Source organism: Pelmatolapia mariae, linkage group LG18, assembly GCF_036321145.2.
Source record: "Pelmatolapia mariae isolate MD_Pm_ZW linkage group LG18, Pm_UMD_F_2, whole genome shotgun sequence".
Classification (NCBI taxonomy): Eukaryota; Metazoa; Chordata; class Actinopteri; order Cichliformes; family Cichlidae; genus Pelmatolapia; species Pelmatolapia mariae.
In genome coordinates, this window is record NC_086243.1 from 16,784,869 (window position 1) to 16,812,399 (window position 27,531).

Below are 27,531 nucleotides of genomic sequence, written 5' to 3' on the forward strand. Positions count from 1 at the left end.
ATATTTATTAAAAAGTTTTAGCTTAACTTAGATGAGGTAGCCTACTAACAGTCAACTGACATGTATAAATAGAATTTTCAACAGATCCTAATTAGGAAATAATTTACACACACTCATATCAGTGCATTTCTGGTGGGGGTCTACTTTCTATACAGCAGTTATATTGAACAAGTACATATTTACATAAGTCAGCAGGCCCAAACAAGGTCACTAAGCTCTGTAAAGATATATTAGAATATCTTTACGAGGAGTTTATCTGATGTCCATTCAGGCAGTGTTGGCCTATTTCTAACCCAAGCTATTGTTTCGACAAAAAAACAAAACAAAACTCCTATTCCACCTTAAATTGTCTACCATGGTCTCCACAGAGCTTTAGAGCAAGTTAGGCAGGGCAACACTTCTTGACCGTCTGCCTCCTCCTCAGAAGAAACCTGGCTTTGCTCTGAGTCGGTCTCATCCAGGTCAGAGCAGAGGTCGTCGCTGGAGGTGGTGGAGGGTGCCGGGGACACCAGGGCTGTGTGAATGCTCTCAGACAGGGACCAAGTGCTGCTATAGCCAGGGCTGTCCTCTACGATGTCCGGGAGCATCACTCGGTGGTACTCGTTGTTGTTAAGTGGCATACTTTCCAGAAGGTGCTTCAACAGCTCCGCTGCCACTGTTGGGTCAATCCCCGGGCAGTTGGACACAAATGTGTGGACGTCGTGCATACACTGGATGTATCCGGCAGCAAAACGCTCACAGGCCTCCCGGTGTACAGCGTCTGCTTCTGTGGACAGACAGATGGAAACGACCGTTAAACCTTAGTTTCTAACGTTCAATTACTAACAGACACTCTGTGCTCTGATTGGCTGCGGCACGGTCGAAGCGCACCTGTGGCGGCTACAGTACAGTTGATTAAAATATTAATCCGCCAACAGCAATGAATTAATCAGTAGTTTTACTAGTTATAAAGAACTATATTACTTGGCGGAAGAATGATTTGTAAATTGTATTGCTGTTTACATGTCTCTTTTTTTTTTAATTAAGCTTATGTTTAATACTTTACACTCAATTAAATAAAGTTAAATAAGGTTTATATGTACGGTTTACCTTGAGCACGCCTTTGAAGAATGCCTTCCACTCGTTTCACTGTCATCTCCAGCACTTCGGCATTCTCCATCTTTGACTGTAACTGCAGCAACAAACATCAGGAACACAAGCTAGCTTAGCCACAACACACTCATCGGTTTAGTTGCTGTTGAGCAATGGCGCTACATAAACAACAGCAACTTACGTCTTCGTCGGCGATAAGGACTCTGAGTTCTTGTAAACTTTCATTGATGCGAGCCCTTCTTTTCTTCTCAACCAGAGGTTTTCTTATCTACAACAGTAAGGAAAACTGAGTTGTTTTTTTCCCAGTTCAAAGCTGACTAAAAGTATGAATACTGGCTCTGAATCCTCACATGGGATCTTACCTTTCTGTCAGGTCTGACCCCACCGCAGTCATCCACTCTGTCCAGGCCGTGTGTGCTGCTGCTGATGGGGGCCATGTTTTTGCAGTTTAACCCAGGCGCTGCCAGGAGCCGACCAGACTGGAGGTTGGTTAGTTGGTGTGTAATCCAAAGAGCCGTTAGAGGCCGTCAGTGGGACAGATGGATCCCAGCAGCAGTGAGCGCAGAGAGGAGGAAACTGGGTGGGGTGGGGAATGCACTGTGTGCAGTCTATATGTGGGTTCATTTGCATGTGAATTGGTGAACGACCAACGACCCCCCAACACATGTGGTCACTTTAAATTGTGTCACAACGATGTCTTAACCATGGAGCAGCATGCAGACATAAGAGTGCAAAATATGGACAAAGAGGCTGCAAAGGTAATGTCAACAACTCTGAAGGTTTTAGTTTGTAGTGGGTGAAAGAAAATAGTTTTATTTTGGAAAAGCAAAACATAACCTGAGGTTTAGCTTTTGACCACATTCAATCAATTTTGGTAAACATGTTACTTATATTAAATTCAGTTTTATTTATATAGTGCTAAATCATAACAATCGCCTCAAAGCCACCTTTTTACTCAAATTGAGCACTCATAGTGCTTTCTACTACAAGTCTCATTCACTCAGTCTATACACATCCATACTATGCTTTTCTGTACGTGCTTTTTCTAACATTTACACACACTCAGATCAGCATCAATTTGGGGTTCAGTATGTCCAAGTATGTGTTAGACATGTGGACTGGAGAATCCTGGGATTGATCCATCTCTGCCACTTGAGCCACAGCCCCTAGGGCTATAGACCGTATGTTTGCCAGTCCACACATTCATGTCTTTTGGAGCTTGTGAGGCATCACCCCATCTATAGTACTAGATGGGTCCCGGAGAATATGGACCACTCTTATGTGTAAAGCGCCTGGAACCTCTTTAAAAGTGATCAAGACCTGAAAACAGTGATGACACTGTGGAGAGTAGATCATCCCTATTGCATTAGGACTTCACTTTGCTGTGGTGTAGGTTGTAACCTTTTCAGGACACGCTTCTATCACTAACTATCAGCTCAAATTTCCTATATTGTCTAATTCATTGCTGCGAGTCTTATGTCTGTAGTGACTCATAGATACTGTAATGATTACCGAGGCAAGGAGATGAGCGCTGTGTGTACCGCATGGCTGTAAAAAATGTGCATATATTACTGATTAGCATATTTCTTGTGATGTTCACTAGAAAGAAATGAATAATTTAATGTTACTATGTATATTAGAATCGTATTAATGACATCAGGCTTGTTTTATGCATAATATATACAAAGTACACTTTGTAACCACATTCAGTTTTATATTATACTAAAGGCTAAATTAGATTATATGGCATATTAACCAAGTCATACACAATCACCTTGTAAAATATTATATATGCATTGATGAGCCCATGGACGTCTGAGCAGCATTATCTCTCTTACTACTAAGTAGTGCTGACCTATTGATAACTTTATTGCAGTGTAGTGGCTGGATCAGCCAGTTTGAAACATCACAATATTTCCGGATGATAGTGTTGAGAACATTGAGAATAGAAGATTCAGCTTTAAATAAAATACGGAAAGCACTTCCATATTGGGCGCTTGTCTTCAAAATAAGGGCACGTGGTAGCCAAATATCCCCAAAATCGAGGTAGATTTAGCATTTTTTCCACTCAAGCCGCTTTAAATGTTTAATTATATTCACCAGGAAGCAACTAAGCTCACAGTCTGTTATTTTTAGCGTTTTTCTAAAAGTCGAAGTCCGATAGCGGCTCTTATTTTGACAGCGGCGAGGCGGCTTTTCCCTGAGACCCACACACTGCTTGTTCGTCAGAGAAGACGCTCTTGTGAGGTCACCGAGGCCCGGGGGCGAGCCTGGTCCGGCGCTATATAATCTTCCCGGTCCGGTGGACGAAACCAGCGCACTGAATCAGACAGGAGACAAAGCAAGCACACACTGAGCAAACAAACATGGTGAAGATCACTTTCCAGCCAGTGTCGGCGCAGAAACCCGAAAAAGACAACGATGAGGACAAGATCATTATACCTCAGGCTCACGTGAGTTTGCACACTTTGTCTTTGTTTCATGCTGCGGCATTTGTCTTTTGTCTCGTTATAGCATAAGTAGATGTTTACTCCTGCATAGGCTATAGCTTAAAAAAATAAAGTTTGATATAATTAGTTTTGCTTTCTTTGTCCATGCATCATGGCATTTAATGGGATTGGATTTTATGTGATTAACATGATTATAAAGAAAAGCCAGTAACTGCTTAAAGTGATATATTGCATTTGTTTTCTTAAAAAAATATAATTACACCCTTATCTACAAGCTTAAAGGTTAATAAAGGCAGTGGTAGTGTTTCTAAGCCTATAAAAGTTTTATTGTGCATTAATATTACAACAAGGGAACAGCCCCAGCATTGCAATGCAATCCCATCTATGGGATGTTGGTATTACATCACCTTGTTTAGCCACAGCTAGGAGGCACACTGCAGAAGAGGCAGTCCTGTATACATGTGTGCAATTGGCAGAAAAAGGACATAATTTTACCAAGTTGTTCATAAAGTGTGCATGTATAAGATAAAAATCTCAGGCTTCTAGCTGTCAGCGTACAGATAGCCTTGGGTTTGTTTATTCTTTTGTCGCCATAAGGAAACAATAGAGCTGTCAGATGTGGATACTGCACCAGTCTGTAATGTCACAGTGTTATACCACGTGTGTCCTGCAGATAGTGCCGGAGAGCAGATGAGAATGAGTGGTAGTAATCTAGCAGCAAAGTGTGTGTGTAAAGGCAGCTTAACCCTCCCGAAACTAGCAGTATAAAAAGTCAGTGTCGGTTTGACCTAGCTCTTTTATAGCTCCTGCTTTCGATGAATATATCAGAGGAGATAAAACTTGGAAAATTCAGAGTTTATTTCAAAAAAAATTGAGGAGTTTAGTTCTGTCTCAATTTCAGTTCTGCAACACTTTCAATCTCCAGTTCTCAAACATGTAATTTAACTACATAGATGTAGTTTCTCAAACACTGATTTTTTTTTCCTTGCTTGTGTAAAGTGGGGTTTGCAGAACGGCGTGTACCTGCGTTAGCTGAGTGGGAAGTCAGATCTGTCACCATCTTTCCGTAGCCTCCTTTCTGGACCTCTTCCCCAGAGTTGAACATAATTAGATATTTGGCACATAATGGATGTTCACATAAAGCTTCTCGTCTTTTTTTCCCCCCTAGCACACTGCACAGATGACGCACCTATCACTTCTGCAAACATATTTTACCAATGCGCGTTACGTCAACAGAAGGATGTGAAAGGCTGTGTGGATTTTCATTGGCTGCTATGGCAGGCTAGGCGTCAGAGCCAATGTGTGTAGATCTATTAATACGCCCGCCTCTGCCGAGGGACTCCTGCTCTACGCAACTGTCCTCATTTTTAACTCCCACCAAGGGAGTTAAGACTTAATATCTGCAAATATGGAGCGTGGAAGTAGGCCTCTAAGAATAGACCCAGACGGCCACGTGCCAGCATCTTCGTCAGAGCATGCTTCCGCTCACCATAGCAACAGTAGTAGGGAGAGGCAGCAGATTGACTGAGAGACTGTGGGTGGGCATCTGGCATGCTTTATTCATGTCCGTCGTACGTCTACCAGATCTCAACTTGGCACTCGCTTCTTTTCAAAATTAACTCTGTTACAAATTTGGCTTTTGGGTATGAAAGTAAAGCAGTGTGAGTGTGATAGGATTAGATACAAATATTTCACACTGCACAGCAAATTCAGAGTTGCAGTGCATCATTTAAACTACTCTTAAAAACTTTCACACACTACTATGAAAAGAACCAGGATGTAGGATAAGATCTAAGACCTGAACTCTAATCAGTCTGCTTTTTCTTTTTACAGGGGCAGTCGGTTCACCCAGTCAGGCCAAAGAAGCCTTTTCCAACCGGCCTGTGCTGCCTTGCCTTGGGCCTGGCAGTTTTCTTGATAGGACTGGTGTTGGCGTCTGTCTTTATCTATCGCCACTACTATATACCTCAGGTTAGTCAGCAATTACCCCTCTTTTCTTAAATAACATCCTGAACACAGTGGGTAAAAATCACACAGCTGAAAGTAAATGTCACATGCTGACACAGCTCTGTTGCATCTCATTAGCAGATCCCAGAAGACAGTTTGTTCCATTGTCGGGTTATCTTCGAGGACTCTGTGTATGCTCCTCTGAGGGGGCGGCAAGAACTCGAGGAAAACGTCGGCATCTACCTTGAAGACAACTACGAGCAGATCAGCGTACCCGTGCCGCGTTTTGGTGGCAGCGATCCTGCCGATATCATCCACGACTTTCAGAGGGTAGGTGTTTGTCTTCGCGTGTTTTTTCCTCTCATTACACTTGTTTGTAAGTGTTTGATTAAGGCATAACACGATTTCTCTCTTTCTCTGTTCTAGGGCCTTACAGCTTATCACGACATCGCACTGGACAAATGCTACATCACCGAGCTGAACACAACCTTAGTGATGCCACCACGCAACCTGTGGGAGCTGCTCGTCAATGTCAAGGTGAGACACGCAGTGGATTAGCTGTTAATGCCACTTGTGGTTGTAAAAGGGTTGTAAGAGATAGATGGCTGTCTGAGAGTGAAGGACAGTGTGTTCCCACTTTCCTGTTGGCAGCGTTCCTCCCACAGACCGATCAGTCGAGTGATTCATTTTTGTCTCTTTGCCACAGAGAGGGACGTACCTTCCTCAGACGTACATCATCCAGGAGGAGATGATGGTGACGGGGAGGGTGAGGAACATGAGGCAGCTGGGCCCTTTCATTCACAGGCTCTGTTACGGCAGAGAAACTTACCGCCTCAGACGCCGCAGCCAGCGCCAACGTGAGTTGACACATTCACTTCCTTTTCCAGTCTGTTCGGGCTATATGAAATGTTAAATAATGTAGTGACATGTGCAGGATTGCTTCCGCTTTTCGTCACCTTCTTTTTCACACCAGCTCTTGTCAGATGTTGAGTCAAGTGACGTGTGCTGGTTTGCTGTAAACTCTGTACCTGAGGAGGAAGATGTTCCTCCACTGAGTCACAGGGAATCCAGTGTCCAGAGTTGGTGTGTAGGAGTAAAGAGAGAGTGACAGAAAAGCAAATATCAACGAGGACCATATAGGGTCTTCCTTTGAACACTTGAGACAGTGCGTCTGCAGTGTAACATGCTGCTGTACCAGCTTGTGAGCCTGATTATTATTGTGTGTGTGTGTGTGTGTGTGTGTGTGTGTGTGTGTGTGTGTGTGTGCATGTGTTTGTGTGGGCTCAGCCTGGGAACTTCCTGCTATGTGAGTCACTTGTAGTGCAGTGGACACATCCACACACTCTGTGGAGGTGTTTGTGATTCGGATGAGTGATATCTGTGTCGTCGCTGCCTTTGATTGGGTTTCGAGCTTCAGAAATGATGCAACAAACTTCCCCCTGCATACATATATGGACGTGATTTGTGGGGATGGCTTCTGCTGATTCAAAATGGACGTTGTAGGCAGAATAGCTTGAGAAAGCATGTGAACAAATGTCCGCTTTCGATTCTGAACAGATTTTCTAAATGCGTCGTGTTTTTTCTCTTCCAGGTATTGAGAGGCGTGAGACCAAGAATTGTCACAGCATCCGCCACTTTGAGAACACTTTTGTGGTCGAGACTGTGATCTGCGACCGGTTCTAAATCTGAGGTGGAAATCACAGCCATCCAACACTGAAGCCAATTTAAACCATACCTCTTGAATTCCTTAAGCGTTAAACTGCACTTTAAGAGCAAGCGTTTGTCTCGAAGTTTTAGTTTCAGTTCCAGTTGGAATGTTTTTGTTTATGCTTTTATTTTTTTTGAAACGTCCGTGTACTATGTTAATGTCTTTTTAATTTAAACGGATTCCTGGATGATGTTATAGATTTGTTTAGATATATCTGTAGCTTGTCATGTCGTGCAGAACGTGTTAACCTGTGCATGTAAGTTTGTGACATTTACATCAATGGACTTGATTTCATTTCATTTTTATACTTGTCCTCGTATTTTTTTCCAATTAAGTTATTTTTAGTTACTTTTTTTGTTGTTGTTTTGAATGTCGGAAGGTGGCGAAACATACCTCATGTAGTTAAGATATTACTTTGCTGGTTGATATCATAATGAGTGGTGTATATAACTTTGATTGTTCCTAAGCAATATATACTGTACATTGATTTTCTTCTTAATTTCATATTGTTACATGCATAGATTTTTATCTCAGATCAACTTGTTTTGTGGATGATCATTTCTTTCTTGTTTGCCTTTTAGTTTTGTTCTTCTCACACTTTCCTACTCCTTGGATATAAACGGCTTTAGACTGTAATTAGTAGCAGTGCTGTAGAAGGACAGAAGGAACCAAAGTCTGCAGTCAGGGATGCTACAAGCTTGGTTTTAAGGACATATGAATTATTCATAAAGAACGCTTTATAGTCTAGATCACTTACTGTAGATGATATCAAAGGCTAAAAACTCATGTTGTCTTGCTCTTCCTCCTCTTCACTCAGATTTGCCTGTTGTCTTCAGCTCTTGCCATTTCCCAATCTTTCCTATCTTGGCATTATAATGTTCTCTGATGTTTGTTCGTCCCAGCTTAAAAAAGGAAAAGATTTTGGGCTGTCTTTCTGATGTATAAGTTGGAGTAAATCTGATTCTGTTGAGAGAGAGAGATCTGTGATCTGTTATCATATTTCACTGTCTTGGATACTGTATTTCGCTGTACAGTCAATTTTTCTTGTAAAATCTTGCTGCTTTAAGAATAAATTATCAAACTTTCTTGGTCATGTTTTGAGTGTTCTTCACCAACAGTTTTGGTGGCTCATAATCACTGTGTAGGCTGTGGGTTAGATCAATTGGAGATTGCCTGAACAGTACTGATAAAAGAGTAGGAGAAACAACACAGCATTACACTGTCTTTGTGGCATTCTCACCTAAATGGAACAAAAATACAGTGATAATATCTGAAAGTTTTCATCTGCAGCTTTGTTATCAATTAAACATCATAATCTGTTCGGGTTATTTCCCTTCAAAACTGACGAGTAAGACATTTGTGATTTGATCAGCCTACTTTACAATGTCTCATTTAATAGTGTACATTTTTAAAAATTCAGAAGTTACTATAGTTACAAAAATACAATATTTAGGTAAAAGTTTAGTTTCCGGCTGCATTTCATTAATTAAATATTCAGGATAAATATTCATAATAGTCACTCATAAATTCTTTTTGTTTTTGTCTTCACATTGTCTTTATTTTGACTTTAAACTTATGAAGAAAAGGAAAAAAAGCCCAGACCGACAAACTCCGTGGGTTGGCTCAAGATGCAGGGATCACAAAAGTATTTTACAAGTTAAAATAAAATTGAGTACAAAAAGCAGAAACTTAAATTAAAATTTAAAAAAAATTAAAGTTTCAATACGCAGGTAATGCAATGAAACCAGCATATGGTGGTTTCAAAGACAGCTTTTCACACGTTTTTATGAAAGATATATACATTAAATACAACATTATGGTACAGTTAAGCCACCAGTGAGGCACGCTGTTATAAAACATGCTACGCTTTTGCCACAAGATGACCACAAAATGACCGCTCAACATCGGCAATATACGGTCAGCGACAGCACCGTGTGCTTCATAAGCAGCTTTCCATTTGACTTTTCATGTGACAGCGTTCACATAAACCCAAACAGTAATATGAAAACAGTTCTTTCAGCAGTGACCTACGCATGGCCGGGACTACATACGTACGGTTTTTAAACATTTTAATAAAACTATTATGCACCTAAGGTTGCAATCTAAAAATAAAATACAAAGTTCAGTACAGCTAAATATGAAATGCTACGGCTAACAATATCAGTTTATAAACAAAGCAAAAAAAGCACACACAGTCAGTTTTCATCTGCAAAACTGTAAACAGACTACTTAATGCAATAATCATAAATGCTTTAGTCCTCTATTATAATAATGTCACTTTTAATATTATTTTTTTTGTATTATATTTTTAGTATAATTTATGAGATTTAAAAGACAGAAAATGAATGTAAAATCTATTAACAATGCACAAAAAAAATCCTCTCTACTCTTCCTCAGGCCGTGTTTATTTCTATATTTGACTGTTGCTGTATTTCTGATTAAATATTTACATTTAATTATTATTTAATAAATATAGCTGATATTGTTACTTATTTTGCAGTGAGAATTTTTTACAACCATTTAGGATCCATTGTATTATTTAATGTTTAAAAAAATGAAATGAACCACTGAAATTATTGCTGTTTCGTTTTTAGTTTCATATGTTTAAAGCTATACCTATGGATGTGATTTATAAACCCTGATTCATCTGTGTACTCGTCAAGGAAATATGCATATTTGAATCGTAATTTATTAGATATATTGGCCTAAATTAGTTTTGTTCACTTTTTATGTAAATCTGCATTTCATAGATTAGAGATTCACTACTAAAATATGCTTATTATTACAGTTATTTAACTTTTTTGAATGAAAAAAATAATTATGCATCTGTTAAATTTGTTTAGTCTGAAACAATTAATCTACCATAGTGGATTTGGTCTTTGATAAGAATTCTGACTAATAAGAGCCCTCTTTGTGCATGTTTGATTTCAGTCCTAGATAATATCACAAAGACGTTTTTGAACTGCCCGCCAGTATCAATTTTTAGTTCTTTAAAATGAGTCATGCTGCCTGTCCCTGTCACTTTCTCACTTATTGTTGGTTTGCAGGTTTGAGTGACCTTTTCATGCTTTTAATGATTTTTTAAAGCATGTCAGACTGTGGCTTTTTAGTTCATGGGTTGTTTTGCAGCCTTCATTTAACGCATTAGAGCGCTTTGAGGTTAGAGAGGTGCCTACTGGCTTCCTGCTGCTGGATCAGATCATACAGCCTTGCATTCAGCTGTGTGGTTAATTTAGATTACACTCTGACCTGCTTCCTTACGAGCAGGTTAATTACTTTTAGTGCGTGACACTGTGCTTATCAGCTACTGGGTCCACTATTGACTTGTCTCCAGCTGTACTGCTCTGATACAAAATAAGGCTTTAGCCTTAGTTTTGTTATATTAATATAACATCAGTGATCCTCTAGGGACAGTTTTTGTCTCAACTTGACTCGCCTCTCTCCCGTTCAGAAGTGCTGTTGGTGGGTCTTCTTTGGCTCATTATTGACATCCTGAAGCTGTGTCTCGTGTTCCTCACTTCATGGGCAATAAAGTAGTAGCACATGGCATCCAGACAGCAGGTGATGTTTGACAGGCACATAGCAATCTGTATGAACAGGCTGAGATTGGCCTTGGTGCTACAGTCCTGAAATGCTCCTTGATGCACCTGCAAATATGTGTGTTAAGGAAACATTAGTTTACCATCAAAGAATCATGTGTGACAGTTTTGGTTTTTAGCAGAGGTAGCATTGCAGTGTGAAGCGCAGGTCCTATCTGTGAATTTTCCTATGAAGATTCACTCTGTGCACATCTGCAGTGCTTACGCATGCACCTGCACTTGCTAGACTCTCCAGTTTGATAATTAATTTCTAATAACTTCAGCTTTTGAAGAAAAATTTTATCAGCAAGTATCAAAACTATACACAATGACACCCCAACGAGAACCCCAGTGGTTACAACCGTTTAGGCTTGTTTCATTGCACCATATGTGCTACTGACATAAAAAGTGCTGCTGAGTCATAAAATTTGCAGCATCCTTCCCCCCTGAATTTTTCTGAATACTCAACATAAATCTCAAATCAAAATAAAGAAGCTGTATCACTGAATTAATTAAAAGTGATTGTAAATGACCTGCAGAGAGTTCAGTGTTTTTCACTGAATATTAATAAGCCCATGCCTGTGTTTTATTGGGCCCTGTTGTAAGCTTTTCTGGGACTTAAATGAATTATATGAATAATGAATATTAATAGCTTTATTTAATTGGTTCGGTACAGATTACATTTTTCTGATTCAGGCTACCCAGTGGATTATAAGGAGTTTGAGACTTTAAACATTGAATATTTCAATGTTTATCTGCTGAAATAAATGTGATAAAGAACAGTTACTAAATGGACCCTAAGGTGATATGCTTTGGACTGTCGTATCCGTTTCTATACATTTAAAATCAGCATAAAATGAGGTTTGAGTTTCTCACCAGAAATTGCAGGAAGATGGCCAGGTGGCTCGGAGTGAAAGGCACCAGGAATGCGCACAGCCCGCTGTAGATGATCTTCACACAGGCCCGGCTCTGTGGGCTGTGCTGGCCAGACTGCTGAAGTGTCCAGATGATCTGAACTGAACAGAAAACCACCACCAGTGCAGGCACAATGAACCCAAACACCTGCACACTGATGATGATCGGAGGTTTCCATCCTTCGTTTGAAAACTCGTGGAAACAATGAAATGTGCCGTTCTTGCTATCCCTGAAGTTCCAGATCACTGGAATGACTGATGCAGACACCAGCATCCACACGACCACACAAGTTGCCATAGCTACCTTGGGTGAACGCAGCTGCTTGGCTTTAAACGGGTGACAGATAGCCACCCATCTATCTACAGCTATACACATAATGATGTATATGCTTCCATATATCCCATAAAAATAAAACCCTTCCAAAAGTGAACACAGTCCGTGGAAGTTGGCGGGCCACTTGTGATTAGTGGCATGCATTTTGAAGGGAAGCGGCAACAGGAGAATCAAGTCCATCAAAGCCAAGTTTATCATGTAGATAGTAGATTCAGTCTTTTTTCGCAGAAGGCCGCAGAACACCACCAGCGCTGCAATATTGAGAATCAGACCGACGACAAAAATAGGAATATAGAAGACCAGCTCCAAAACTTTCATCACTCTGTCCACATGTTTGAAGTCTTCAAAGCAGTTGTCTGTCATGTTGTTGGTCATGATGTCACTGCAATATAACAGTTGGATTCAATTTTATCTCAACATCTCTGCCAGGATTTCAAAGAACAGTTTAAGTTGTCTTTCCTGTTTTTGTTACTCGTTCCCACACAGAAACGGCTGTATGATACGCCACTATACCAAGCCACTAGAAACCTCTCAGCTGTGTGGGTACAGGAACTGTGAACTTGTTTTTTTGTTTCTGGTATAAACAACATAGCAAACATAAGAGCATTGTGAACATTATTAACCTTTAGCCTCCTGATTCTCATGAAAGTAGCAGCAATGGTAGTCTTAGTAAAGTACAGGCCGGAGTAACTTTTATTTTACTTCGACCTTGTGAATATGTTATGATCAAGATTTCAAAGGAAATAACTTGTTTCTGTTGTTGTATCAGTTTTGCAATCTACAACAGTACAGTCAAGTGGTTCTCTATTTGAGGTTATTTGTTTAGACACTAACAATATTCCCATTTACCTCTGAGTGTTTACTGATTTAATATCAGTTGAAAACAAATGAGCAGGTGGTTCGTCACACGTTCTACTCTTCATTGCGTTGGTGTCAGGTTGTGATGGACAAACCTGAAACCTGTTGCTATTTTGAGTGAAGCCATGGTTTTACAGGAAAACCCCAAATATATATCTGACATGAGTGTCTGTGCATCGAGATGACACTCTACTGAAATAAACCTAATGTTAAATAACCAGGCAGGTTTTGACTGCATGTACGACGTGTCGCTGGCTGCAGAAGTCCCTCATTACAGCGAGCAAGCTGAAGGCCCTTTGCACTTAGATCAAAATAATTTGCGTGAAGATAAAAAAAGCACATTTTATATACAATGAAACCTGACTTTTAACGTAAGCATTCATTAGAACTAAATAAGTAAGTAAATAAATAAAATAAATAAATAAATAAATGAAATATGTCTTGTAATTTAAGTTACTCACGTTTGACCCATCATCAACATGTAACTGCAGCACTTTTAAAATCTAACCTGGCGTTCTTTTACGATCAGCTAACATGTAGTGGAAAATGTGAAATCTAGTTGTGTTCTTACCTCATGCCAGTCAAGTTTCAGTGTGTCTGACTGTCTGCGCGGTGCCAGACGCACTTCTGCTTTTCAAACCTTTGTTGTTTCATCACCACTTCCTGACTGTGCCACACATCATGCATGTTTTCAAATATGCATTATAGCTGTTTAAAATCAAAGTAACATGAACCTGCCCAGCACGTCTGCTGGAACTCTATTTTTGTGTAAACATCTGAAGAAAGGAGCAGCAGCACTCACGATGATTATGTTTATGTTTAAGTGGCAAGAGATTTTCCTAAAATGACTGTGGGGTTTATCCTGATAGGCTGCTTACCTCTCTCTATCATAATGGACTTTTTTTCTTTTTTTACTTTGACTGGGTTGGACAAAAGATAAAATCTACATGCTGTGACTTAGCCGTTTCATGCTGATGTTTGATTTGAGTAGTTGTAGGCCTGTAAGGCTACATGACTGGCCTATGACATTACAAATCCACTGCACCACATTGCAATTTAAGGTAAATATGTCTTTAAAGTTAGAATTACGCAACACAGACTACTAGCTAATTTGCATTATGAGCTAGTCTATGCCAGTAGCTACTTTAAGAAGTGTGACTTTGGTGCTTTAAATTAGAAAAGTTTATTTTCTCTTGTAATACTTTCAGTTTTAGGTTTGGGTTGGTTTACACTGTGAGAGATAACAAGAGGTACCTGTGATAGGTTCAGATATACTCCTGAAGACTTGGTTAAAGCTCTTGAAAGGTTATATAAAAAATATAGACAGTATAAAACATGGGCATAGCTCCTGGGTCAGGAAAAATGAAGACTTTCATGAGCTCAGTCACTCATTTTGGGTCATACTGAATAAAAGATGAAGTTTCATTTGAAAATCTTGGTCATTCCTAGTTTTAAAATGGAGGATTATCAGTGATATGAAACTGCAAAGTCATTAGCTAACGACTTGCGAACGACAAGTCATGACCCAGGGAGATGGTTTCACAGTCAGACCCACCCTTTCCTCATCACATCTGGGGGGTTTTTTTGCAACCAAAATGGCAATGTTGCTCATGGGACTTGAAAAAACAATGAGTGGCATCATGGCACTGTGACCAGAATCCAAAGTGTGACCTTTCCCTCCATCGAAACAAATGGTTTTGTTGCCAGAACCTAACTAAAATGTGTGGCCTTCTTGGTATTTACTATTTTAGTCTTGATCTGCATGTTTGATTTGGCAAGGATTTTATGACGGGCATCCTTCCTGATGCAACCCTCTCCATTTATCCATACTTGGGACCGGCTATATACCCCCCCCCCCAGCCCTGTGTTGCTGGGTTATATTATTTTTCACCTAAAAATTCAAACCCAACATGGTAAATGATCTAGTACTTTACACATTTGCTCAACAAGTGAAAGACTTCCTAGTCTGATTGTGAGAGAAGTCACAAATGTCTTTGGGGTTTCGTCAAGATGAAGTCTTATTGTTATTAATCCTTAGTCAAATCTGAATATCTGTGGCTTTTTATTGAAATCCATCCACATTGTCTGATATATTTCACTAAAATAGTAGCAGTGAGCTAGTAGGAATCACACACTGGAGAAATCCAACAGCTGTTGAGAAATTTCAAGTTGAACCAAAGTGGTAAGCCAACCTAGTGACCAGCAGACCAACTTTACCATCTTAAGTTCTGCAGTCTTAGCAAAGGATACGCTACAAGGTAGAACACATATCAGATGTAGACACACGCTGCTGAAAATGAATCAAGCTGAGGAAACTGTTATTGATAAGATTTTGCCTAATACCACAATTTTTTCATTTGCTTGCGGTTTGTTTCCTCAAACTGGAACTTCCATTATTATTTACAAATTGATTTGCATGAATCGTAAGAGATATGAATATAATGTGAATGTAGATTTATATAATATAAGATATAACATTTGATCACAATTAAATATAATACTTTAATGCTGAATATAAAGACCCGGCCTTGTCCATGTGACTTCCCTGCATGGTTTTTCTTTTTTTAGGTCAACAGCTAGTTTGTTTACAGTCTCTCAGCAGTCGCTATTAATAAAGCAAGATGCCTCCAATACTGTGATTTCAGTAGTAGTGCTGTTATTAGTAAACGTACCGCTATGAGTTGTCCTATGTGAAAGAAAATTTCTGAACACTGCTTTCAAAGCCCTTTTTCTTTTAAGTCTGTGAGAAGCTGCAGAAGCAGATTTAGACTGTGATTATGTTTAAGGGTTTCCTGGTTTCATGTACTGAGATGACTTAACTGAATTTAAAGTGTGAGAATGTGCCCACTTTTGTACAGCTACACTTCACAGCTTGAAGTTACCGTCATCAGTCACCAGAGAAATATAGTTAAATTCAAGTACGTGAGAAGAGATTGAAATGTGCTTTCAGTTTTAAAGTGGGAAAAAAATGCTTTCACTTTTGGGGAAACCATATGACACTTTTTTGTTTCTGTAAATGTGTTTCTTTGTATGCAGTCATGTGAAAAAAGTATGCCCTCTTTCGGTTCTAATGTTTTCAGGACATAAAAAGTCATCTGGTCATTGCCAGGTTCTTAAAAAAATACAACCTCAAATGAACAACAGCGGATGACATATTACACCGTGTCTTTATTCAACACAAACTAAGCCAGAATGCAGATACAGTGTGGGAAAAACTAAGTACGCCCCCTGATTCAGTAGCTTCAAGAATCACCTTTGGAAGCAATAACCTGAAGTAGGTGTTTTCTGTATGACTTTCTTAGTCTCTCACATTGTTGTGGAGAAATTTTGGCCCACTCTTCTTTAGTCTTGCTTCAGTTCGTTGAGGTTTGCGGGCATTTGTTTACGTGCTCTAAAAGCCTCGCCTCATCATTTCATTTGAGTTGAGGTTTGGACTTTGACTGGGCTTATTACAACTCCGTGAATCTTTTCTTTCTTTTCTCCTCAGGATATTTGCTTTGTTGCCTGGTCCAGTTTCATCCAAGCCTTAGCTGTTGGAAATATAGCCTCACGTTTGACTCCAGAATACTTTGGTACACAGAGGAGTTCATTGAGGACTCAGTGGCTACAGGTGCCTGTGGCTACAATATAAACCCAAATCATCACCCCTCCACTGCCGTGCTTCATAGCTGGTATGAACTGTTTCTGCTGATATGCTGAGTTTGCAACTTTGCCATGCTGTTCTGAACTATGCTGCCATGTTCTTTTTAGAGAAAGGAGGCGTTCTCTTGGCATCCCGTCTAAACAGGCAACGCTTCTTCAGTCTTTCACTGATTCTGTTTTAATGGACTTTAACATTTAACATGCTAACTGAGGCGTGTAGTTTTTTGCAGTTTCTCTGAGCACTGCACGGTGTGGGCTTGGGTGAATTTGCCAGGGTGTCCACTGTGAGGAAGACTGGCAACTGTCTTTAATGTTTTCTCTCTCCTTGGAATGGTGAATTTCAAATTGTTTGAAAATGGCCTCATAAGTCTTTCAAAATTGATGGAAAGCAACAGCTGTTTTCCTAAAATCATTGCTGATGTTCTTTATTCTTGTCACTGAGTTAGCACACACCAGCTGATGATGAGTTGATTTGATCAGTTTGAAAGTGTATTTGATTTGCAGCACCTGGTATCTACTTACTCTGTTAACTCAGTATTAATTTTTTTCACAAAGTACCTCTGAATTTTGGCTTTGTTTAGTTTAAATAAATTAAGACATGGTGTGTGTCTTAATTCATTTATTATTTGTTTATTATTTGTTCATCTGACCCGATTTTTTTTTAAACATCAGAAGTGAAAGACGATATACTATAGTACAGGATGACTACTAACTACTAAAGACACATATCACATTTTAAAATTAATATTCAGAGTTAAGAAGAAATAACAGTATTAGTTCTATAGTAAAAGTTAAAAATGAATAATTTCTGATGTGAGTCACTGTCTGGTTTTACGAAAAGCATTGAGCAAGGAGGTTTTTTCCAGTTGCCTTGTTTAGTTTTTGAAACTAAATGTGATGAGCAAGCAGTGAATAAGAACTGAAGGACATTGCTTGCCCACATGGTACTAATGACTTTTTAGTCACAAGGTGCCACGGATCACACCATGCTTCATCATGTTTATATATCTAAATGGTACCATAATTTACAAAGTGAATGTTTTGGTAAATATGAGCGAAAGCTAAGTACAAACCGATCAGGAAAGTGTTTACTGAAGTCAAACATCGAGTGACCAGTGGGGTCCCTTCCTTATAAACTCCCAAAGAATTTGACTTCATCTTAGCAATCAGATACATGGCGCCCTGTTGGCCAATATAAAGAAAACAGCTTTAAAGCCCAACTGAATTGGCTTCAATTTTCAAACCCAGATGCACATCTTTTATATACAGTCTGTAATTGTACACGGAAATGTATAATGTCTAAAAGAAAAAAAATTAAAGTTAATTCAGTAATCATGTGCAATCACACACACACAATAAAGTATTAAAATCTGATTTAATAATTTTTGACTTGATGATAAAATGGCAGCATCCAGCTGTATGACTGAGGACTCTGGGTTGTACAGAAAAATATCTCATAATATACTATACTAATTTTCCCCCTGCAAAAAAAGAGAGACAAAAAAACCCACACAAACATGCAAAGACAAAAGGCACATTCATCCAAGCACTAACTGCATATTTGCTCTGCAAGTACAAACAACACGGCTGTTTACTTTCATTGAAAAAGCCCCTTTTAAAGATGTTCTCTTCTTAATTTGACTCTACAAATGTTTGTTAATGGTTTAATACAAACTTGAAAACTTCTGCACGGTGACACCTTGGAAATATTTTTGAAAATTATTCATGTACAGTTACTGAGAAAGACCAATAAAAAACTTCCATGTACGGCTAAAAAATATTCAATATATTTCTCAGTGATTGAAAAAGTAAGACACAGACAAACATAACCACAAACACTTCCTGCTAACATAGAAGCAAAATCATGTATTGAAGAAAGGCGAAACATTGAAATGACTGGAAAACAACATGTTTTTAAAAAAACAAACAAACCCACAAGTGACAAATGTGCTACAGAATTGCACTGGAAGAGCCAGCCAGTCTCTAAGATGGTTCCTTCAGCAACAAGTGGACATGTTGAGCAACAATTTGAGTATTTAGGAAATCTGCAAATAGTCAGATAAGGAGCCTGCCACAATTTTCAGCAAAGCAAAAGACACTTTTTACACAAAGGTCGAGCCTGGAGTTGAAAGATGGAACTGAGAAGCAACAGAGAAACACTGGCACACAAACAGTCATGGTTTACCAACACACACACACACACACACACACACGCACACACACACATAAACCATATGTGTTTCCTCTAGGAGGCGGTGAACTTCCTGAGTGTGATGACGATGAGAGCGAGGAGGACAGATGCTCCCAGGAAGACTGCTATAACTATGGCTGTGATGGCCCCTGGCCCCATGGCCCCTGCACACACGCATATATATTTATTTATATATATATTTACACACACAATTAGGAAAGAAAACTTATTTGGTGGTTGTGTGCATGTTGATCAGTCAAAAACGGGACAACTTTACCTTCCTCTTCGTTGAAAACTTCTGTGGCATCATCATAGTCGATGGTGGAGGGATGGTCTGTTAAGTAGTGGGTTTTGGGGGTGGTGTCGCTGGGTGGCTCATCTCCAGACACGGTATCTTGGTTGTCCCTAGTTGCTGGGGCAGTGTCTGAAACAGTGTCTGCAGAAAAAGGACAACAAGGATAGCTTTTATTTTAAAAAAAAGAAAAGACATGGCTGATGTGCTGCATCAGCTATGATTGCATGTTTTCTTACTGAAGTCTTTCACTGACGAGGCGCCAGGTTTGCTAACGGGCCTGCTTGTCTTTGTGTTAGGTGGGATGCAAAACTGCATGCATGGGGCTTTCTGTAAGGACTCCAACAGCGTCTTTCTTGTCTCACTGGGTTAACAGCTCAGGTCTGGTATAAAGATCTCTTTGTAGAAGATGAACATTTTATCCGTTTGAGGCCCAGGTAGAGTCTCTCAACATGTTTCTTTTTCCCCAAAAGGGTTCAGCCAATCTTAAACAGAACAAACAAACAAACATCCTGTAGGAGATGAAGTGATTTGCCGACTCTGCTCTCAACTTCAGTCGTCTCTTCTCCTTCCATCCCAAATCTTCTTTGTCTGGCATTCCTCTGCTCTGAGCATGTAGTCACCCTGAGACTTTTCACACTGCTGCAGTAGCCAGAAAAACACAATGTCTCTCTGGACTTAATTTTTTGTGTTTCCTAACCAATTTTTAGAGTTTAGGAAATGCTCACTTGGAGAGTTTAAACCACTTTAACGGCTCAGTAACAGCTTTGGCAATCGAACAGCTGTACAGCTGTTTTTTAGAAATCAGAGGGGGAAAAACTGATCATCATCTCTGCTTAAAAAATAAGTTCGATGTAGACAAGCCCACCCATTCAGACCCTCACAGATTCAATTATTCTGTCCTCAACTCTGCGCATACCAAAAAACCGTAATGCAAACATATTTACACTCAGCTATTTGACCCTACATATTTACTTTGTGGCCTTTGATACTCTCAGGAAGCTCCTTCATCCTTATTTCAGGCTCAAATACACCTTATTTAGTTGCTAACAGAGGGGAAAACACGACAAAATTACTGAAACTCGTGCACATCATATCATGTCTTGTTAGCGGCAGTATCTCTGAAATTCTGATACGCAGCCTGATGTCAGTATTGACTCAGAGTTGTGTGCAGTTTCCTGTCCTGTAGCTGGCTGAAGGTTTGGAGGCCCGGGCCTGTGGCCAGCTCAGGCATCAATGAGGCCTTCAGCCGAGGGCACAAAAGGCAGCTTGTGCGGTCACGCAGGGCAGCAGGCTGCAACCAGTAACAACCGGACAGGCTTTAGCCAGCCAGTGGCTGGGCACTGGATGTCAAACAAACTTGTTTATTAAATATTCTCTATGTGTGAAAGGCTGCACCTTCTGGACAGAATGATTTAATAAGAAGGTTAAAAAAATAATAACATGTTTTCCGTTGGGTTTGTTTCCATGAGGTAGGGTTTGAATCTAGTCAGCAAGCAACTAGAGAAAAAAAATATTATCTACTGTCTGTACCTCAGCATGTTTGGACTCACAGTTCTTTCACATGACCACTCCAATGGTTTTCTTATAAATGGATTATAATCTCTATTAACGTGGTGATTGTTATTGTGATAATTAGTCAAGTTTGGATTTATATTATTAGAGTTTTTGATATTGTAACCATTCATGCACAACATTTAGCTGTTAAACTGCAATACATGAGTGCAAAATTAGTTCATAGTTAATGGAATAATTCATTATAAAGCATTTATGATTTTTAAGGAATACCTACAGAGTCTCACAGAGCTGCATTTTGCAATGGCACATCATGGCACAGTTTGTACTACTCCCATTAAAAAACCAGCACAGTTCATTTTGATATATATAATGAAGTGCCTGTAAAACAGTTCTGACGTTGGACATCTTATTTGTTGTTCTCCTTTTTGTTAGAGCAAGTTCACACTGTTTTCTCAAAGTAGCAGTACGCACCGGTGCATTGAGGAGTTTTCATTTCTAAAAATAAAAATGAGTTTTAGAAAGAAGTTATTTTCATTTTAAGCCCACAGAGCATTCAGAGCAACAAACATCAACAGCAACAGCAGCCTTGAGTTGTGTTAACATGTGTGCTATATATAAAATGACAGTTTTGTCTGTCCGATTTAACCATGTGAAGTGTGAACCAGGAAAAGATTGCAAGATTTTTTTTGTTTAATTGGAGTGTTTTTTGAACATTCTAACAAATCAAATGAAATTGCATATATGAATTTTAATTTGTAACATATTTGCTGCATCTGTCATTTACGTGCAGTTTCCTGCTCACAGTAGTATTGCTCACTGCGTGCATATGTGTACATCGCGTTTTTCAGGGTGGAAAAAAATCTTTGCTTGTTTCTCTCTTTTTAAAGATACACAACTCCAGACGTTAGCCTTTCTTCTTATATAGCACAGACTCGCTACGCTTTTGGCAGGCTGTGGGCAGGGCTGATTTCAGACACTAAAAAGCACAGAGGCCCATTTGTTGGGGCCCCTGGCCTCCTTGCTCAGGATTTCACACAAGTCAGACAGGTGACAAAGCACGCAGACGAATGCATGTGAAAGGCAACCTGGCAGAGCATCGAAAACCACAAGTAATGCAGCCCAGACATGACACCGGTGGTATTGTGTGCCCTCGCTTCGCCATCTTAAAATACCACAGTAGGTGGACACATTTTCCACAGTAAAATATTTGAAAAATAATTGGTGTGTGTTTTGGATTTTACTCTGAAACAAGGACAGCCTGAAGAGACTTTGTTTTCCATTTTCACATTACACAACTACACCACTGTCAAGGCTACGATTTTCAACACTGAGTGTATGTGAGTAATTATCACACTGTTTTTGCTTAAACTTCTTATTTGACATTTCTCTGTGTGTTTCCCATGCTGAGTCAACCAATGAAGCTGCCTGTCACGCTCATCTTGGATGATGTTGTGGTCAAGACTTGTGACAACAATTGACGACACTGCTGTACGACAATGCAGTCGTGCCACTGCAAATTTATATATGAAGTCAGCAGAGATGCAACCTGTAGCCATGACGACTTGGCCTTATTAGCACTTCTCCTGGCGGGAGTTTTTTTTTTTTTGCTCTGTGATCCAAAAAGCATTCATTCGTCAGTGTTGGCAGGCATAGAAGACATGCTTTCACCTTGCAACTGCACACTCCAAAGTTAGAAAAGCCCACAAAATGTAGAAAGCTGTAGGCAAGTCATAACTCCTGCAGACTTGTCTTTCACAATATATGTAGGTGTTGTGTAATCGGTCACAGGTCACACATTTTTCTTTGCCTCTTTCCCATACAGGACAGGGAGGACCTTGTTGCCCCATTGCCCTCTTGACTGCTGCTCTGACCTCTAGGCCTGAGAGCCAGTCTAGAGTCTCCCAAGGTTTTCTCTAGTGGATCTGAGATATGTTCCAAGGAAACACTGGCAGAGGTAAGAGAAAGTGAAAGAAAGAGCAGTGATGTGGCAATCTGTCAAGGGCTATTTCAGATTGTCAATCCAAAATAGCCCTTACTCAGAGAACCAACAGTTTTTGTGTGAAATGTTCTTCTTACCATCTCTAAATTCTCTTCACGCACATAAAATGCACTCCAGAGGTACCAAAATCCAAACCAGCACTACGCTGAATCACTTCAGCTTAGCTCGAGTGAGAGGGCGGCGGGTTTGAGTTTCATACGAACATCAGGCAAAGCAACTGAGTCATCCTGTTCGTCAAAGAGCAGCTTTCACAGCTCTCTCAGTTCTCACAACTGCATCATTTACATCAAGCCGCCGACACACACATCAGGCCCTCAGTGTGCCTTTGTGGGAAAAATGACATGAATATACAAAGTTTTTTGTTTGAGAGCTGTGAGAAACGCAGGCAACATTGTCTAAAAACCCTAAAAATGTACTCATATATAAGAAAAGCTCAACTATAATAAAAGAAAATACTTTCTTCTTTATGGAGATTATGAAATTATCTCAGTGTCTGTAAAGAAATCACCTCGACCTACTTAAAAAAATGTAAAAAATTAATTTGCCCACATTTAAAATGCGACAGGCTGATGCTTTCTTTACGGTTTTGCATGTTTCGTTCTGAAACATTTCCACCTCCATTAACTCCTGCGCAACCAGGTGATCTTTATTATGTATTCGACAAATGAATTCCACAAATATATATATATATCTATATCTATATATATATATATATATATATATATATATATATATATATATATATATATATATATATATATATATATATATATATATGTATATATTAATATTACTCAGAACTAGAGGTTTTACCTGCATGGACGAAGGCTACCAGGAGGCTGAAGAGTACCAGCAGGGCAACTCTGCAGATGCTGCTGCTGCTGTGAACCATGGCGGCTGCAAGCGACGAGCGTCTCCAAAAACTCCTCAAGCAGAGTCTCTTAACGAATAGCTGAGTCTGTGAGGGGAGCAGGAGAAGAGTACGGGGGAGCGCAGAAGGGAGAAAGGTGAGGGGAAAGCAAGCAGGAGAGAGAGTGAGAGAGGGATGGTGGGTGGAACTAGGTGTGCACAGGATTTTCTGGACAGTGTGGACCTTGTGAACACATCATCACGGGGGCCCACCCACTCCACAACTTTTCCGGTCACATAGTTGGGGTGAGAGGTAAACATTCAGGCCTGGTCACATCACGCAGGCCTCTATTGGACATTCAATTCTTAAAGGAAATATCTGACTGTAAACTGGAGGATGTCAGTGATAAACTACGCACTGAGAAACTCTAAAGACAGTATCTTTGTTGATACTGCTTCAAATATGTGGACAGTATTTTAAAGGGGTGCTTCAGCAAACTGGCACTTTCAACGAGTTGGCGGACTCTTCATAAAATACCAGCTTCTACATGTACGCTCAGTCTGATGGCCCAGTGATATTTTCCTTGTGTTCCTGTTAAGTCACCTGCTGCAGGAATTGCTGGTTTCCTGAGCAGTCAGTCTTAGGCGACCTACCAGTGAGGTCATTTTTTATTTCTGTCGGTTTACTTGTGGTCTGCTCTATCATTTACAAAAACCAGTTTTCATGTGTATTAGGGATCATTGTCCTGTTGGAAGCCCCAACACCCGTCTAGCTGTTGGTTTGAGGTGAAGGTGAAGAATATGGAGGTAGTCCTCTTTTATTATTTCATCCACTTTGTGCAATATACCAATACAACTGGCAGCAAAACAACCCCAGAGCACCACCACCATGCTGGACAGCTGGTAAAGTGTTCTTATGTTTGAAAGCCTCACCTTTACCCCTCCAAACCCACCTCTGGTCATTGTAGCCAAATAGCTCAATTTTTGTCTCTTCTGCCAATCTTTCTCCAGAAGGCATTTGGTTTGTCTGTGTGGGGCAGCTGTAAATTTCAGTCAAGCTTGAAGGGTACTGTAAAATTTGCTTCATTGTAGACAGTGTCACTGATATTCCAGCAATTTCTAGTTCATGGCAGGCTGCAGACTTGGTGTTTCCTGGTTTGTTCCTGAAAATCCTAACCAATTTCCTCTTACCTGAGGTTGACAGTTTGACATCCAAGTAACTTGTGCTTACATACCACTACTTGAATTGATGATCTTAGAAATGGCTCCAAGTGACCTTCCCAACTTGTGTAAATCTACAATTCTACTTCTTAGATCTTTATTGAATTTGTTGGACCTTCCCATTATTATGAGTATTGGTTAATCCAATTAGTGCAGTCAAACAAATTCTTTTAATTCCGGCAAAGAGAAACTTCCAATTGTAGTCAATCAAGAGAAGTGAATACGCCTTGGCCTTGTCAAGTTAAAAGATTTTGTAGAACCTTCAGCACACTTCTTAAAAGATTTGAGAGAGTATATATATAAGAGCCAACTCCGCCATTGCCTGGTCCCAAGTCCAGGATGAGAAAAGAGGAGGGTTGGGTGTGGGGCTAGCAACCCCATCCTCTAAAAAAAAGCCATGCTACAGAAACTGCAACAACAAGTACATCCCGACAACTGCCTGGATGGGAAGACTCCTCTTCAGTGGGGCCCATGATGCGTGCCGGTGAAAGCCTTCGGGAAGCAAGCTCGCCGACAAGTCTTCTTACGACCAAGGCCAAGACCAGGATAGGGACCTGGAACATCAGAACCCTGAATGAAAGTGGCAAGTCAGCGCAGGTGGCCAATGAGATGAGAAGATACAGCATCAAGGTTCTCGGACTACGTGAGACCCGATGGATCGGAAGCGGCCAGACCAGACTGTCTTCAGGTGAAACCATAATCTACTCCGGGCACGAAGATGCGGACCACGATCACACCCAAGGACTCGCGCTACTGTTGGCGCCAGAGGTTACAAGGGTGCTGATGGCATGGGAACCCGTCTCACCAAGACTCATGATAGCCAGGAGCAGGAAGATTACCATCATCCAATGATATGCAGACACTAACACAGCACAAGCAGAAGATATATTTAAGCCTGTATATATACTTTGACTCTGTGAGGATTAGAGAAAATACAAAATAAATTCAAACTTGCCCACTCGATTCTTGTTTTGTAAAGTCACTAAAGATGTATGTTGTCCAATCATTCCGCCCTGGAAAAAGAATAGTTCAAAGAAATCAATAAAAGGCCAAAATTATCTTGACACACATGGCAATGATGAGCACATATAAATTTCTGACCATGACTCATGGGTGTAGCCATCAATCTGGCAACGTAGCATGAGGACATTTCAGTTCCTATTTACCCTTTTGAAGATTGATTTGATTTTGTCACTGAGAACAACACAACAAGCCTAATCACTGCACATCTCTGTGGTTTTAGGGGCTTTTTCACAACACAGATCAGGTTCTGGCCTGGATTCAAACCTGACAGGTGCTTCCTCTGGGAACTACAAAATCAGATTATCATAGAAAGCACAAACTATGATGACATCGTCAGCAGGTGTATCTCACTTGTGGGAGAAAAAACAATGAAAAATATTTCTGAATAAATATATTCAGTTTGTCTTTCATGTAGTCTTTGATGACTGTGAAATTTCCAGAACTGACTCATCTAATACCGTTGAATTAAATATTAGATGCTAAGTGCTTAAATTATTAAGTATTACCAAGGGAACTATTTTCACATTTTCAGAACAGAACCAGTTTAACAACCCAAACTGTACTGATGGGGTCATTTTCCTCTTTCTCACCAGCATGCTCCTGAGTCTATTCTGCCTCAGTGTCATTTGAGAACCAGCCTACATTTCTACAGGTTCGACCACAGATTATCATCTGGTACTAATGGCTGACATTGGGATGTATCTTCCAATCATTGGCCAATCAGCTTCTTTCCCATCATCAGTGCTCTCAGTAATTCTGACTTCAGGTTCATCAATCTTGTGGTCAAAGTATGCAGAACTGCTTCTAGGCTGGGTATCAGGGCCATGTAGGTGTAGCAAAGGTCACAGCATGGGAAGTCTGGCGCTCAGCATTTGCATTACCTAAATAAGCTCTTGTCACTGGAGTGTTTAGCCTGTGTCGCTTGTAAACTAGATTTTAGGCCCATTAACAAAAGAGTTCCCCTTCAACATTGAAGCTGGGAAGCTGGAGCTGACTGCAAGTTTTCCAGTATTTCCTGTCTGCAAACTTACACTTACACTAACTTTAAAAATGTTTATGTTCAAAGATTTAAATCTTAGTCATCTCCTTGCGAACAGAAAAATAAAACTCTCTAGGGCTGTCCTGTGGTGTCTTGAACAAGGTTTTGGTAGCAGATCCTTTGGGCCTTGTGGGACATCATGTATGTTGTGAACAGTACTGACTGTGAAGCACTATGGTCAACATTGTTATTCTAATATGTGCTATATAAATAAATTTTGATTTTGATTTTGATTGAACTTGCACCAGAGCACCTAAGTGGAGTCTGGGGAGTTAAAGACAGTCCAACACCTTGGGTTGTTTGTCATGTCTCTTGTGCAGTTTTTGTGTTGTGGCAGGTGCTTTAGGTGTATCTTGGTCTGTGGTAATATGTAGCCGAGAGATTCACAGCCAAAGTAACTTCTGCAAAACATTTCATTGGAACAAGATGATTGTTATTCTTTTCAGCCATAGTTTTGTCAGCCATGTTGTGGCTGATCACTACAAGTCAGTGGTGTCATTCTTGGGCAGCTCATCATTCCTGTTTTTGCCTTACGGATACTCATCACATGTCGCTTCTCCAGAGCACGTGCTAAAAAAATGTTTTGTTGTTTATGGGAGAATTTTTAATTTCCCCTTTGTGGATTTAAAAATATGACTTGACCATGTAACTAACACTAGCGCCAGCACTGTGGGATGATGCGGTTTTACTTCCTCAATATCAGTAAGCTGTTTTTGATACTGTACTTTCGAGGCTCAAGTGTTAGTTTCGATTTAAAAAAAACAAACTGCTTATGTGGGAAAAAATTGAAAGAAATAAAGGAGCAAAAATCTGGTTTACTGCAAGCAAAATACATTAAATGGACTCTTTATTAGCTAAACCTTACTGGTACTGGGT

The 27,531-nt window shown here is 39.9% G+C and overlaps 4 protein-coding genes across 4 annotated transcripts; 1 reads left to right on the top strand and 3 right to left on the bottom strand.

The window, feature by feature from the left end:
* On the bottom strand, positions 1–1,697 carry hes6 (hes family bHLH transcription factor 6). Its single transcript, XM_063462332.1, has 4 exons — positions 1,455–1,697; positions 1,274–1,360; positions 1,090–1,171; positions 1–766 (listed from the first exon to the last, which is right to left on the bottom strand). The coding sequence occupies exons 1-4, from the start codon at positions 1,527–1,529 to the stop codon at positions 351–353; spliced, it is 660 nt and encodes a 219-aa protein (XP_063318402.1). The 5' UTR covers positions 1,530–1,697; the 3' UTR covers positions 1–350.
* Positions 1,698–3,296: 1,599 nt separating this feature from the next.
* On the top strand, positions 3,297–8,262 carry itm2cb (integral membrane protein 2Cb). The gene is made up of 6 exons (XM_063461593.1): positions 3,297–3,545; positions 5,376–5,513; positions 5,628–5,819; positions 5,916–6,026; positions 6,196–6,346; positions 7,081–8,262. The coding sequence occupies exons 1-6, from the start codon at positions 3,459–3,461 to the stop codon at positions 7,170–7,172; spliced, it is 771 nt and encodes a 256-aa protein (XP_063317663.1). The 5' UTR covers positions 3,297–3,458; the 3' UTR covers positions 7,173–8,262.
* Positions 8,263–9,964: 1,702 nt separating this feature from the next.
* LOC134617562 (G-protein coupled receptor 55) lies at positions 9,965–12,398 on the bottom strand. Its single transcript, XM_063462843.1, has 2 exons — positions 11,652–12,398; positions 9,965–10,844 (listed from the first exon to the last, which is right to left on the bottom strand). The coding sequence occupies exons 1-2, from the start codon at positions 12,396–12,398 to the stop codon at positions 10,620–10,622; spliced, it is 972 nt and encodes a 323-aa protein (XP_063318913.1). The 3' UTR covers positions 9,965–10,619.
* A 6,370-nt stretch (positions 12,399–18,768) lies between these two features.
* On the bottom strand, positions 18,769–23,415 carry snorc (secondary ossification center associated regulator of chondrocyte maturation). Its single transcript, XM_063461886.1, has 3 exons — positions 23,337–23,415; positions 18,992–19,150; positions 18,769–18,878 (listed from the first exon to the last, which is right to left on the bottom strand). Exons 1-3 carry the CDS (start codon positions 23,413–23,415, stop codon positions 18,769–18,771), a joined length of 348 nt encoding a protein of 115 aa, XP_063317956.1.
* Between the last annotated feature and the right edge of the window lie 4,116 nt (positions 23,416–27,531).

Bases quoted from the DNA above. Each gene is read 5' to 3' on its own strand.
- hes6 (XM_063462332.1), bottom strand. From the start codon at position 1,529: ATGGCCCCCATCAGCAGCAGCACACACGGCCTGGACAGAGTGGATGAC. The intron at 1,172-1,273 runs GTAAGTTGCTGT...TTGTTGCTGCAG, and splicing joins TCCTTATCGCCGACGAAGAC to TTACAGTCAAAGATGGAGAA. The intron at 767-1,089 runs GTAAACCGTACA...GTCTGTCCACAG, and splicing joins TCTTCAAAGGCGTGCTCAAG to AAGCAGACGCTGTACACCGG.
- itm2cb (XM_063461593.1), top strand. From the start codon at position 3,459: ATGGTGAAGATCACTTTCCAGCCAGTGTCGGCGCAGAAACCCGAAAAA. The intron at 5,514-5,627 runs GTTAGTCAGCAA...GCATCTCATTAG, and splicing joins GCCACTACTATATACCTCAG to CAGATCCCAGAAGACAGTTT. The intron at 5,820-5,915 runs GTAGGTGTTTGT...TCTCTGTTCTAG, and splicing joins TCATCCACGACTTTCAGAGG to GGCCTTACAGCTTATCACGA.
- LOC134617562 (XM_063462843.1), bottom strand. From the start codon at position 12,398: ATGACCAACAACATGACAGACAACTGCTTTGAAGACTTCAAACATGTG. The intron at 10,845-11,651 runs GTGAGAAACTCA...ACATATTTGCAG, and splicing joins CCATCTTCCTGCAATTTCTG to GTGCATCAAGGAGCATTTCA.
- snorc (XM_063461886.1), bottom strand. From the start codon at position 23,415: ATGGTTCACAGCAGCAGCAGCATCTGCAGAGTTGCCCTGCTGGTACTC. The intron at 19,151-23,336 runs GTAAAACCTCTA...CTTTTTCTGCAG, and splicing joins GGTAGCCTTCGTCCATGCAG to ACACTGTTTCAGACACTGCC. The intron at 18,879-18,991 runs GTAAAGTTGTCC...GCGTGTGTGCAG, and splicing joins AGTTTTCAACGAAGAGGAAG to GGGCCATGGGGCCAGGGGCC.